The 11,528-nt window shown below is 46.5% G+C and overlaps 1 protein-coding gene across 1 annotated transcript; it reads right to left on the reverse strand.

Moving 5' to 3' along the window:
* Positions 1–1,674: 1,674 nt before the first annotated feature.
* On the reverse strand, positions 1,675–9,500 carry RDH12 (retinol dehydrogenase 12). The gene is made up of 7 exons (XM_068964723.1): positions 9,430–9,500; positions 7,888–8,006; positions 7,261–7,416; positions 6,503–6,607; positions 5,556–5,765; positions 2,862–3,051; positions 1,675–1,777 (listed from the first exon to the last, which is right to left on the reverse strand). The coding sequence occupies exons 1-7, from the start codon at positions 9,495–9,497 to the stop codon at positions 1,675–1,677; spliced, it is 951 nt and encodes a 316-aa protein (XP_068820824.1). The 5' UTR covers positions 9,498–9,500.
* Positions 9,501–11,528: the final 2,028 nt, after the last annotated feature.

An 11,528-nucleotide genomic window follows, 5' to 3' on the forward strand; every position in this document is an offset into this window, starting at 1 on the left:
TACCACTGAGCCACCAGGGAAGTCCACTATTTGCTTTACTTTCATCTATTTGAAAACGCCCTTAGTAAAATAGTTTTTTGCTTCCTTGTTTTTTTTAAATTTATTTTATTTATTTTTGGCTGCACTGGGTCTTTTTTGCTGCATGCAGACTTTCTCTAGTTGAAGCCAGTGGGGGCTGTTCTTCCCTGCGATGTGCAGTCTTCTCGTTACGGTGGGTTCTCTCGTTTTTGCACCAGCTCTAGGGCATGGGCTCCATATTCGGGGCACCTGGGCTTAGCTGCTCCGCAGCATGTGGCATCTTCTGAGACCAGGGATTGAACCCGTGTCCCCTGCATTGGCAGGCGGATTCTTAACCATTTGCCCAGCAGGGAAGTCCTGCTTGTCTGTTTTTTAAGTCTGCCTGCTATGGAAAGAAAGGGCACTTTTATCACCATATGCCCTTTGGATATGTTCAGACTGGAAGCAATAACATTACTTCTTGGGTCAACTGACTTAAAAATGTGGCATCTCCCTGTGTCTTCTTGGTGACCTTCAGCACTTAAGGCAAGGAGCAGGTCACCTAGGGCCACAGTAGATGAGAACAGGGAGGCCAGAAGAGAAGAGAGCTATGGTTTTAATTAGAGGGTTTATCAGAGCTTGATTTTTCTGTCTTTATGTATCAAACTAAATGAAGTCTTCTACTGCCTCTGACCTTGATCCATAGTGAAGCTCAGCATCTCTATAATTTAAATCACTCCTACTACTTCTTAAATAGTAAAATGTGAGAGCTGAAAGAAACTTGAGAAAACACCCAACTGAACCATCTTATTCTGTACCTAGAGGATGTATTATAAGAAGATTATGGGTCAGTGGGTGAGAAAGTGAAATATTACTCATTGAAGTTGGTTTCATTTCTCCCTTGCTACCCTGAGAGAATAAATAAGGCAATAAGAGGAATACACAGTCTTTATTTTCTCTAAAATTGAGGCAAAGGCAACTCTTTAGAAAAAGAAACCATCTACATGATTGAAAATGGGAAGGTCCAAACTTATACAATGTTTTATGTCAATTATATCTCAGTAGAGCTGAAAAAAATTGTTTTTAATTAAAAAAAAAAAACTACTGGAAAGAGAAAACAGGCTCCTGTGTCTTTACATTGGAGCCTTTACACTACAGCTCCAGGATGCTCAGAGGAAGGAAATAAAGTCAGCCAAGGTTGAGCCAAGATCCTCCGGAGTTGGTCCAGACTCCAGACTAGCATTACAAAAAAGAGATCAGTCAATAGTCTTTGAGCCTATAGATCCTAGAAAGATGTAACACTGATGTTCATCACCTCAGCTGAGTGTGCTAACTGGCCTTTCTGGTCTCAGTGAGGAAATTGATCCAGTTTCCCAGGCTCTTCTGCCATTCTCATGCCCAGCCTGGCATCTGCCCTGTTCTACCAGCCCAAGAGGGTGGCCGACTCTGTAAGTCTTGGAGAAGAGTGCTCTGTAGCTGTGACCATCTTATGCCATGAGCCAGCCTCATGAGAGGGTTGGGTGTGCAAAGATTTCTAGAAGGGTCGGGAGTATCAGAGCAGGCCAGGGTTCACTACAGCAGCCTGCCAGGACAAGCCTGCAGGGCAGGCCTTCTCCTCGGTCCCCGTCTCTCATGGTGTGGGCTCGGCCTGATACAAGCGTGCCTCTTCCACCAGATCTACTCCCACTGGATTCCCAGAAGCTCACAGCTGACGTTCCACAGGCGCTCAGCCGTTTTGTTATTCCGGGCCCTGGGCGACACCCAGGTCTTCTTGCAGTCACTGGAGGGCAGAGAAAGAGAGTGAATATCCAACAGTGAAAATGGACAGTCCGGAAAAGTTCACGTCCTCCTCCTAAGAATAGATTTCTAAGTGTATAAAATATATTAGATAAAAAAGAAACTAACTATACTAAAATGCAATTTTAAAATATTTGGGGGTTTGTACTGACCTTTTAAAATTTTTAATTTTATTGGTGTCGAGTTGATTTACAGTGTTGTGTTTGGTGCAGGGGTGCGGCAAAGTGATTTAGTTAGACATGTACATATCTTCAGTCTTTTTTAGGTTCTTCTCTCATAAAGGTTATCACAGAATACTGAGTAGCTTTTCCTGTGCTATATAATTGGTCCTTGTTGGTTATCTATCTTATATATAGTATAAAATGTTTAAAAAACAAAGGTATAGCATGGTAACATGTTCATGTCACTTTGCAGCAGTTGCAGAGAACACAGAATGTCCCTTCTGCTCACCAATCCTTTGAAATCTGGTGGTGATTGGACCCCAGGCTAGCTCATCTAATAGACAACAAAATGCCTATTCTTACATTCCATCAGTTAATGCCAATCTCGCCATCTCTGGGAGACAGAGTTCACACTGGAAAGCAGTGGCTTTGCCCTGGAGCTTTGTGCTATGTGCTATTTAAAAATTCATAAAGGAAGTCAGCCAAAAGCTTCTAAGGAAAAGAAAAAGGCTCTGCAAAGCTTACCTGGAAATGTGGCACATAGGTTTCAAACAGAGCCATGAAACCAACTCTTGTTGTTGTTATTGAAACCAGTTCTTGCAATGTTTCAAAGCTGTTATTTAGTCACTAGGTCATGTTGAGACCCCCATGGATTGTAGCCTGCCAGGCTCCATGGGATTTTCCAGGCCAGAATACTGGAGTGGATTGCCATTTCCTTCTCCAGGGAATCTTCCTGGCCTGGGGATTGAACCTATATTTCCTGCATTGGCAGGCAGGTTCTTTACCACTGAGCCACCAGGGAAACCTATGTATCAAATCTAAGCTTCCTTTAAAAAGTAAAAGCACTTGGTTTACTGGCCCAACCTGAATCTGGGTTCCCCCATCAGGCACACAGCTGCTACACACCTGAAGTACTTGCCGCTCAGAGGCTCCAGGCCCTCAGCCAGCGCACAGTGCAAGCTGGTCTGTGCCCCCTCCCACGTCGTCTTGAGGAAGGGGGAGAAGAGCCGCCAGAGCAGGCACAGCAGGAAGGAGTGTCGGACCAACTCGGAGCGGACGATGCCTGGGTGCACCGCGTAGGTGGTGACTCCCGTGCCTAGCGCAAAGAGGGCGCAGTTAGACCAGAGACACACTCCCAGGCCAGGAAAACATCTCACCTCCTGCGCCAACATGCACAAGCGACAAGAAGGGCCTCGGGAACCCCTGTGTTCCAAAGACACCACTTCCAGCCAGGTGGTGGTGGTGGTTTAGTCGCTAAGTCGCCAAGTAGGAGCTCACAAGTAATTCATTGATGTTATCCAGAAAGATCTATAACTTTCTCAGCCTTCTATGCACCAGATGGAATACTTGGTTAAAGGTCCTTCTATTTCAGTGCCATCTTTTCTTTTTAAGATTCTTTTATGTGGACCGTTTTTTAAAGTCTTTTATTTAATTTGTTACAATATTGATTCTGTTTTATGTTTCGATGTTTGGGCCATGAGGCCTATGCAGTCTTAGCTCCCAACCAGCCATCAGATCCATACCGCCTGCAATGGAAGGTAAAGTCCCTGGACCACCAGGGAAGTCCCTGTTTCAGTGTTATCTTAATCTTTGGCTTAAATGGTGTCTTTGGAATTTCTATTGGAGAGTCTCAGGGGTAACAATTCTGTTAGAAGGTAGGAAGCTAGGACCTTGTTGTAAACTGCATTTGCCAGGCAAGCACATTTGACGAAGTATATAGGTTGAGGGGTGTTGATGGATATGATGCGGACTACTGACAGGCCCCTAGACACCCCTGCTACCTCTACTGTCTTCAGTATTTATTACATACAAGGGCTGTGCTACGTGTTTTACATGTTATCTCATTTGACTCTCAAAGAGGTTCATGAGATAACAATACTAAGAAGCCCACTTATAGCTAAGGAAACTGAGTTCTCTTCAGACAGGTTAAGGAAATTGCCCAAGGTCCCACCTAGCAGGTTGCAGAGCTAAGGTCTGAACCCCAATGTAGAGCAAAGAGCATGGACTTCCAAGTAGCCTGGATTTGAATCCTGTCTCATTTAGGACAGGAATAATATATCCTGCTTGGGCAAGTTTCTTAAGATATTTGTGCTCATTTCTCCCTTTGTAGGGAGGGGAAAAATAATAGCATTTACCTCATAGGAATATTGTATTAAATGAGTAAAGACATCAATAGTACATGGCACACATAAACTCTCAATTATTTTTGTCATTATTAGTATTTTTTAACTTTTTATTTTATGTTGGAGTATAGCTGATTAACAATGTTGTGATAGTTTCAGATGGACAGCAAAGGGACTCAGCCATACATGATCATGTATCCATTCTCCCCCAAGCTCCCCTCCTACCCAGGCCACCACAGGACATTGAACAGAGTTAACCTATTCTTCTACTTTCTGCATTCTGATAGTAAATACCATTTCCCCCAAACTCTGGCTTATTCTCTAGAGCAAATGGTCCTCTAGATTCAAAGATATCAAAGTCAACAGCTAAACAAAAACTCCAGGGTAGCACAGAATCATAGGATTAAGAGTGGCCCCACCTCCCCTTACAGCTGAGGGAGTCAAGGGAGATTAAAGGGACATGTTTGCATATACACGTGGCTCTACATATGGCAGAGCAAGAACTCAGACTCAAGTATCTGAAACCCTGACTTCAGGCAGTGAGTGGCTGCTCTGTAGCTCAGCTCACCATGTGAACCTCAGCAGAAGGCCCAGTGAAGGAAGCAACCTGATTTAAATCTCAGTCCTCACCTTCCAGTCCTTGTCCTTCAATTGCTGTATAATCTCGGGCTGGCAACTTCTCTAAATCTCAGTGTAGACCCATAAAACAGTAAAAACAATACCTATTCTGCCTGTTGCAAGAGGTTGTCATAAAAAAAATCAGATGAGGGCTTCCCTGGTGGCTCAGTGGTAAAGAATCTGCCTGCCAGTGCAGGAAACATGGGTTCAATCCCTGATCCAGCAGGATCCTTTATGCTGTGAAGCAACTAGGCTTGTGCGCCACAACTATTGATCCTGTGCTCTAGGGCCCAGGAGCCGCAACTGTGAAGCCCATGTGCCCCAACTACTGAAGCCTGCGTGCGCTAGAACCCATGCTCTGCAACAAAAGAAGCCACCATGATGAGAAGCCTGCACGCCGCAACTAGAGAGTAGTCCCCACTCTCCGCAACTAGGGAAAAGCCTCACAGCAATGAAGACCCAGCACAGTCAAAAATAAATAAAATTATTTTTAATATCGGATGAGATTATAAATGTGAAATCCTGGGTTGACCAAAAGGTCCGTTCAGGTTTTTCTGTAAGATGTTATGGAAAAACCCAAATGAGCTTTGTGGCCAATGCAATAAGATGTAACAAAACACATAAGGTTTATAGGTTTTCCTGTCCCCTGTTCAATTTTAACAGTCCTTCCCAAGGGCAAGGACTCTGTTTTATAACATTCATTTTTCGCTCTGTTGGTAACCTCATTTTCCTTAGCGCACAGAGCTGCCACTGAAATGTGCATGCTTGACATTCTGACTTCAGAAGTTTCTGTCAACCTCAGAACTGGGCTGAGCCCATGCTTTTCCTGTCTTAACTCTGGCCCTTTCTCTAGACTCACCTTTGAGCCTCTTGGACAGCTCGCGAGTGAAGAGCACGTTGGCCAGCTTGCTGTGGCAATAAGCGAAACTCCGGTTGTAGTACTTCTCACCCTGGAGATCATGGAAGCGAATCTTGCCAGCATGGTGGGCCACTGACGACAGGGTCACCACCCGTGCAGGGGCGGACTCCTTCAGCCGCCCCAGGAGCAAGTGGGTGAGAAGGAAGTGACCTGTGGGGAGAGCCGGTGGGGAGAGAGGTGGAATGTAAGAGTGGACTGGCAGCCCGGGCTTGGGTGTGAGAGCTGGTGTATGACAGGATTTTAGCACTAGCTCACTATCATCTGGGCGTGAACACACTGATACAATGAGCAACTTAGCACTACTGGTCGGTCAGTCTGAGTTAGTGGAGTCCTCAAGGCAAGGGCCAGAGCTGGACTGTAGGTAAGGCAATACAGATGTAATCTGTAGTTATCTGTACTTTTGCCCTCGCCCTAGTCAGGGGCAACTGCGAGCTTTGGACGTCTCCCCTCTAGCTATGATCACACAGCTGTGGCCATAGACAGAAGGAAGGATGAAATATTCAGGGACAATAACACGTGCTTATGATCAGAGAACATGCTCCATGATACCCTCATGAAAGCCATCGCCCTGAACTCTGAACTATAACCTCTCTCATACCTCAAGTCTCGAAGGTCTGCCTCCTCCATGGACCAGCCCTTGCTTTACTTGTTACAGTAACTGACCCCTTGCAGCCAAAGATCCCTGCACCCCTACATCTGCCCCTGCCTGGCAAGTCTTCATTACCATGGTTCCCTTCAAGAATGACATTCTTCTTCCTGGTATCTCCTAATTTGGGGGGTTCGTAATGGTGTGAGTAAGAGGAGCTCACTTTTTTGTACTGGTTAGGAGAGAGATAATGAAGGAAAACCCAGAATGCCTTGCTTTTCAGTCACTCAAAGATACTCACCCAGGTGGTTGACTGCCAAGTGGGTTTCAAAACCATCAGCTGTTTTGGAATACGGGCACAGCATCACTCCTGCATTGTTGATCAGAATATGAAGCTGCTTTTCCTCTAAAGAGCACAGCCAAGGAGACCATGTGGTTAGCTGCCTGCCCCACTTCTGAGTGTTTGTTCCTTGCCTTTGGGCCTATCTCAGTGATATTCAGTAACCGCTGTCACTGGGTTTCTAATTTTGGTTGCTGTTGTCTTCCTGGACGCCATTCATCCATTCATTCAGCAAGTGTGTACTCAGTACTGACTCAGGGCTGGGCTAAGCACTGGGCGCACAGTGGTAAATAAGACAGACACGGTCCCTGTCCTTCATAGATGTCATAGTCCTTGATGGCAGATGGTCGTTTTCCAAGATACAGAAGAATATTAGCAGCAACACAACTTCCTCTACTCTCTGTGGCCGCAGAAGGCCGATTTTCAGAATCAAAGAAGAGCGTGGCATCAGGGCCACACCTCGATGCCAAGGAGCAAGCCCAGACAGGGAGCTGACATCTCCAACATCCCCACTGCTGAGGCAAGAGAATGATAAGGATCCTGCCCAACCTGTCCACCCACTGTCCCTGTGCCAGTTCCCTGCCCTGCTACTTCATGTGGCAGAACCTGTCCAGTGGGATCTGTAATGGTTCTGATTTTACAGTCAGAGATGGTCCAGGGTGGAGCAGCCACTCCCAAACCCAGCTTCCTGCTTTTCTAGCCACCTACTGGGGCCTCACCTGCCAGGAAGCCCTCAGCAAAGGCTCGGATGGATTTGGTATCAGATAGGTCCAGTTTCCGTACCAGCACCTGGGAGTTCTTTGTATCAGCTCGGATTTCACTGGCAGCAGACTCCCCCTTCAGTACATCTCGACAGGCAATGTATACTCGGGCTCCTAGGGCCAAAACAGACAAAGGACTACATGTTCAGAGCCTGGGCTGAAGAAGAGTCCAGTAAGTGAGTTCGGCACTGGTGGGCAGAGCACTCCCCCTCACCATTCTTAAAACAATGAGTGACTATATTGCCACTTCTGGATTCTCCTTGCTATCAGCTTCAGACCAGCCTGGGAACCCTGACTTTTACAGCCCTGGTTTTATTTTTTACCGTAGCTAAGGATCTCCTTTTAGAATAACCAACCTGACCAATATTATACGCAGGCGTCACTGTTTTCCTTACTTTATATAATAAGGAAGGGGCAGGCAGGAAGGAAGGTTTCAGGCCATAGAGTAAGTTGGTGTCCCAGCTGGACTTGAACCCCAGGATCCTTGAGTTCCTGGCCCAGGAGGAAAGATAAGGGAATGTGAGCAGAGCTCCTGGCAAGAAAGGCAGGAGGTCCTGCCCTGTGGAGACGAAGGGAAAGACTTGCCTCTGCGAGCAAGCTCTCTGGCCGTCTCCTTGCCGATGCCTGTGTTGGCGCCAGTGATCACCACCACCTTCCCAGAAAGCTGCACATCTGTTCTACAAACCCCGCCAGCGAAGAACTTCCTATAGGCAAAGGAAACAAAACATTTACGCACCATCTTTTCTAACCCCGGAAGGAGATTCATAAAACTCACCCGCCCTCAAAGAGGGATTTCTTTGCATTGTTGTCAGGAGACCTAAAGCAGCTAATCTTCAGGGGACAGCATTGTCCCAGTGAGCAAGGCAGTCTCCTGCTTATCAGCTCAGGTGGGGAGGTCATGTGCCCGGAAGCTACAAATGATCATCAGAGCAAATAAAATCAATACTCTTGAGCCAGAGCCAATGGAGACCTTCCTTGTTAGATAACAAAGATATCTTGCAGAGGTTCTCAGAGGTCAGATTCCTCCTCTAACCTGCGCCACAAACATGAGATGGGTGGGCATTCGTGGAATCAGTGGTGCTGAGCCCTCCGTCTTCAATAAGCATCAGTGGTGAGTAACTGATGAACAGCACCTCCAGGGGTCCCATATGTAAACATGGCTCTTGGGTTGCCTTGCCAGTTTTAAGAGAGCCAGAATATTCTGCCATCTTATTAGAGATTTCATTCTAGCAGTCAGTGCACAGAGAGGAAAACCTCCATTGCTCAGACCTCTGTGCGAAGAGCATCCTTTTACATAGAGTTGACCTGACAAGTTCCCCAAAATAGGACAGGAAGGAACAGACCTGACATGACCTGAACATCGTCCAGCTGCCAAGCACTAAGCCAGGGACTTTCCAAGGGAATTTAATTCAGTCATTCTGTTATTATCCCCATATTACAATGAAGAAAGCTGAGGCTTGAAGTTTACCAGCTAACAGTGGCAAAACTGGAATCTGAACCCAGGTTTCTCTGCCAGGACTTAGAGCAATACTTTGTCCTTGATATGTCCCTTTAACCTTCTTGACTATCTCCAATTTAAAAATTCTCTACTCAGAACACACATTTCTCTGACATCTCCAGAAATCTTACAGCAAAATAGCCATCTCCTCACATTACTTGTCAGCTGTTTCAAAGTGGAGAGAGTTCGTTTCCTTCCCAAGATGCCTGGTACTTAACAATGAGTCCCTTGGCAAGGATCACCCTTGGTAATGCAGCAAGCCCACCTTGACTGGGGATACTGAAGAAAGGGGGGTCTTCAGAGGAACTAAGGGAGTAGAATGAAAGAGTAAGTGCTCCCACATAAGATGGCTTTCAAGCTACTTAATCGAGTCATCCATTCAGCCTTTCACTAGCTTCAGAATTCAAACCCGCCTCTCCTCTCCCAGCCCAGGTGCTTCCTTCTCATCTTCCACCGTGGTATTCATAACCACCTCCTTCCTTCGTGCTTTTTCTGCCTTCACTTCCTCTCCCTTGGCCTCCATCCCTTTCTCCTCCTTCAGCTGCTGAGAACTCATCTCCTTACAAGCTCCATGGCTCCCAACTCAGGGCTTTGTAAACTATTCAATGAATTACTGAATTAAGACAAACCTGATGGATGGAGCTGTCACATACAGGAAAGAAAGGAAGGAGGTGAGCAGTCCCAAGACAACCAGCATCTTTTCAACTTCTTTAGTTGCTGCTGCTTCAGCAAGAGCAACTTCTACTCCAACTCTGGCTCAGGCTCCTCCTGGTCTGGCTCCAACTCTTGGCTGCTTCTTGCTGCTTCTCTCTCCTCCAGCTCCTCTCGCTCCTGGGTGCTCAGCAACAGCCTGGCTCTGAGCGTAGCCCAGAATCCTATTTAAATCCGAGAGCTGTCAGAGCACAGCCTGCTGGGAGATGTAGTCCTGGGGGAGGAGGACAGAGAAAAGAGCAGAGCCTCACATTGGCAAAGAGAATGAGGGCAGATGGAGAACAGCCCCCTAACTTCCCCATCCTCAATCATTTCTCTTATCTAGGGGGTGTATTCTCTCAACCACCCCCAGCCCCACACCTGCAAAATAGAATAGTTTTAACTTTAGCAATAGACCCCATGATGCTTGAAATACAGTGTGATTAAAATAGACGAGAAAGGAACCCCCAGAACGATGAAAGAATTCAGGAGAGTGGTTTCCCTTGATGGGAAAGGGGTAGAGATTGGGGCGGAGCGTGTTAGGATCTTCTGGTCAGGGGTGCTGTTCTGTTCTTGGAGGTGGCTGCTGTTACACAGGTGTGCTCACTTTGTGAAAATGCACTGAGTCATGCACTTGATCTGTGCACTTGGTGGGTTTTGTAATTTTTTTAATTTATTTTTTACTGTACTTGAGTCTTTATTGTGGTGCATGGGCTTCTCACTGCTGTGGCTTTTCTTGTTGCGGAGCACAGGCTCTAGGCACACGGGGCTTCAGGAGCTGTGGCTCATGAACTCAGCGGTTGTGACCCATAGGCTTAGTTGCTCCACAGCGTGTGGGATCCTCCTGGACCAGGGATCAAACCAGTGTCCCCTACATTGCAAGGCAGATTCTTAGCCACTGGCCCACCATGGAAGCCCTTGAGTGTGTTTCTGTTCTATTTCAGTGAAGTTAACCCACACGTACACATGCGAAAGAAAAGGTATAGTACGTCAGGGCATGGTCTCTGGAGTGAACATTCTGGTTCAAATCTCAGCTGACCTGTTTACCAGAGCAGTGACCTTGGGTAAGTTACTAAACCTCTCTGTGAATTCAGTTTCCTCACTTGCATAATGGGCATGATAAAATATACACCTACCTTTTAAAGTATTTAAATAGAAAATTTGAGACAGAAACTAACACATTTAGTTGTGTGTAGGAGCTGGCTGTTGTCATTAACTGTATTGATTTCTGTCTCCTTTGCTGTTTTACTTGCTTTATTCAAGGGGTTAGTGAAGAAAAGCAAGAGGTAATGAACGCAGGGGATGTTTCAGTGGAATGCTATTAAAGATGAGGGGAAACATAAGAAACAAAGCTAGCAGAAACTCTTGAGTTCTCTGGAGCTGTGTGAGGGGCTGGATGTGAGGGGAACGTGAAGGGGTCACAGCCTCTGCTTACTCAGCATTCCTCTCCTGGACAGGACTCCAAGAGTTATGCCCCAGATCCGCTTCCTCCTGCACAGATAGAGGAGGCTCCTAAAAGACATGAGTGATGAACAAAGACTTCTGCGGCAGGCAGTTGCTCCCTCCCTCACTCAACGATTCATCCATTTACTGAACACACACTCACTGAGCATTTCTCAGAGCCACTCCCGCCCCTTGCGAATCCCAAGAACCGATGAACAGAACAAGGAGTAGCTGGATCACTCCCAAGGCGAATCCTCCTTAACTCCCAGGTTGCCTCTCCCATTCATTCCCACTTCTCCTGCACTGGCTTCAGTTCACTGCAGCAATGACAGTTTCAAATAGTGCGAAGTCCCTGAAGCCCCTGAGGGGAACTTTCTATTGGTGCTTCTCAATGTCTGTCTCCTTGAGATGGATGTCTGCTGGGCCCACATGGTCCTGTTGATTGGACAGAGTCCTTTTCTTCAATACCTGCTGATACTGGGTCTGCAACACCATAGATTTTATGTGGAAACAAGATCTGTTGGTGTTTTATTTGAGTCCTCCTTACCCCCATATAATCAGAGCTAGGGTCGACTAGTGAGACAGACACAATGCC

Source organism: Capricornis sumatraensis, chromosome 2, assembly GCF_032405125.1.
Source record: "Capricornis sumatraensis isolate serow.1 chromosome 2, serow.2, whole genome shotgun sequence".
Lineage (NCBI taxonomy): Eukaryota > Metazoa > Chordata > Mammalia > Artiodactyla > Bovidae > Capricornis > Capricornis sumatraensis.

Bases quoted from the DNA above. Each gene is read 5' to 3' on its own strand.
- RDH12 (XM_068964723.1), bottom strand. From the start codon at position 9,497: ATGCTGGTTGTCTTGGGACTGCTCACCTCCTTCCTTTCTTTCCTGTAT. The intron at 7,417-7,887 runs GCAAGTCTTTCC...TTTTGGCCCTAG, and splicing joins CAGAGAGCTTGCTCGCAGAG to GAGCCCGAGTATACATTGCC. The intron at 3,052-5,555 runs GTGAGTCTAGAG...TCTTTGCGCTAG, and splicing joins GCTGTCCAAGAGGCTCAAAG to GCACGGGAGTCACCACCTAC.